General features: G+C 35.3%; 1 protein-coding gene across 1 annotated transcript in view; it reads left to right on the top strand.

Annotated features, from left to right (window-relative positions):
* The window catches only part of LOC119592394 (neuropeptide FF receptor 1-like), a 97,236-nt gene that overhangs the window by 27,834 nt on the left and 67,527 nt on the right, over window positions 1–1,875 (top strand). The window contains exon 3 of the mRNA XM_037941215.1: window positions 113–347. Coding sequence (XP_037797143.1) covers window positions 113–347 — 235 coding nt within the window. The remainder of the gene's footprint in view (window positions 1–112; window positions 348–1,875) is intronic.

Below are 1,875 nucleotides of genomic sequence, written 5' to 3'. Positions count from 1 at the left end.
TTCCCACTAATCTGTTCACTCGTTCATTTATCAGTTAATCAATTTATCCATTTACCAATCCATTTAAAACTGTTGCTCGTTTTCTGACACCAAGACACCCCTTCTATTTCAGATCGTAGCTTACGTCATCGTTTTCCTGGTGTCACTCACGGGCAACATGCTAGTGATATTAGTGGTTTTCTGCAACTCCCACATGAGAACCTCCACCAATCAGTACCTAGTGAACCTGGCCTTTGCGGATCTACTGGTGACCATGGGTTCAATGTGGGTTCACCTGATGCGCCATCTGTCCTTTCCGAATTTCAGTCTTCCTAGCATCACCTGCAAGCTCGAGGGATTCATTCAGGGTAAGTTGATGAAATAGGTTTAGTAATGATTAGTTTTAGTAGCATATAATCTTAGTTATATTGATTTAGTTATTAGTATCGTTATTTCTTTTTTTAGCTATAATCACTAGATTATTTTCTAATTAGTATCTTTTTTTTCTATAATTACTTAGTGATTAGTTTTGTTTTCATTGTAGTTCCCTATTCTGCAACTATCTCGTATTGAGTTTTCACCACCTTAAATTAACATGGAGATTGGCCATTTCGTTGATAATAAAGAAAAAATAACAATTCGTTCTATAAATACAGTCAACAAATTTGTGTTTGATTGTGATTTTGATGCACATGAATTCTGCAATGACTGAAATGATACTTCACTTAAAAGTAGAATCATGTCTTTTGCGACAAGAGTGAGTCTTCAGGAACACAAATTCATTAGATTCCAGAACGATAATGATACAGATTAGTTGCATCCACGAATTTTAAGAGAAATTTGGTAATGTAAATGGAAGATCCTTTACTTGTCTTTTAATGCAAGATGGTGTGTCTTATTTTGCACATTGTTCATTGGATAACGATAAGATGAAAAGTATAATGATGCCTTATTGAATTCGCCATAATTAGGACATTTTTTTTGTTTATTTGTTTAGAGGATAATTACAATTGGCAAATGCGTCATTTCCCATACGTCTTTTTGTTTTGACTTTATTTCGGGGTAAAAATATTAATTCAGTTCAGTTAGGGGTGAGAAGAATTTTCCCTCTTCCCACTGCTTTTAACTTTTGGCTAAAGGTACAAACTACGATTATCGGCAGTACGGTATTTTCGATGGTTGTATGGGTACCATTACCTATACATGCGTGAGTTTCAGTGATTATGTATGGGATTAACCTTTAAGTAGAAGGTGTGTTATAATAATGACCCAATTATTTCCTCCTCAAGGGGGCCATTAGCTCTAATGTGATATCTACCTGATACCTGACCATTCCCTACCACATGTAACGCACGGTCGTAAAGATAAGATCTCCAGGCATAACCAGTGCCATAGTTGGTCACGAATAGAAGCAACTGCTATGGCAAAAGCGATGGCTCTTGGTATAGCAGGTCTTAGCTACTAGATCCCTGTGATGTATTTGGCAATGCAGGATATCAAATAATTAAGAAGTTGCTGATAATTATTCTAGTTGTTAGTTCGGTTGTGTTGCATTCAGCCAATAATCGCAAAACCTCACAAATGAATCTTCTCTCCGAAAAAAGGTGCACTTCTCATCTAAAGTTCCTTTCATACGGACTTTCATTTTCTTGTTTTTAAAGAGATTTCCATCTCTATTTTTCTTCTTCTAGTCATAGTTTCGTTACTTCTTATTTTAAACACTTATGGGTTTTACTGATATTCCGTGATCTTTTAAGAAGGTATTATTATGTTTCATGGGTTTAATAGTATTGTGGTTCATATGATGAGAGCATTTTCTGTACAAATATCTAACTACATATTAAGGATGGAAAAATGGTAGATTCATCTTCCTTTGAAACTCACTTTGTCTGGCTA

The sequence above is a fragment of the Penaeus monodon genome, chromosome 30 (assembly GCF_015228065.2).
Source record: "Penaeus monodon isolate SGIC_2016 chromosome 30, NSTDA_Pmon_1, whole genome shotgun sequence".
Taxonomy (NCBI): domain Eukaryota; kingdom Metazoa; phylum Arthropoda; class Malacostraca; order Decapoda; family Penaeidae; genus Penaeus; species Penaeus monodon.
Note: the sequence above shows the minus strand (reverse complement) of the source record. Positions and strands in the feature narration are given on the sequence as shown.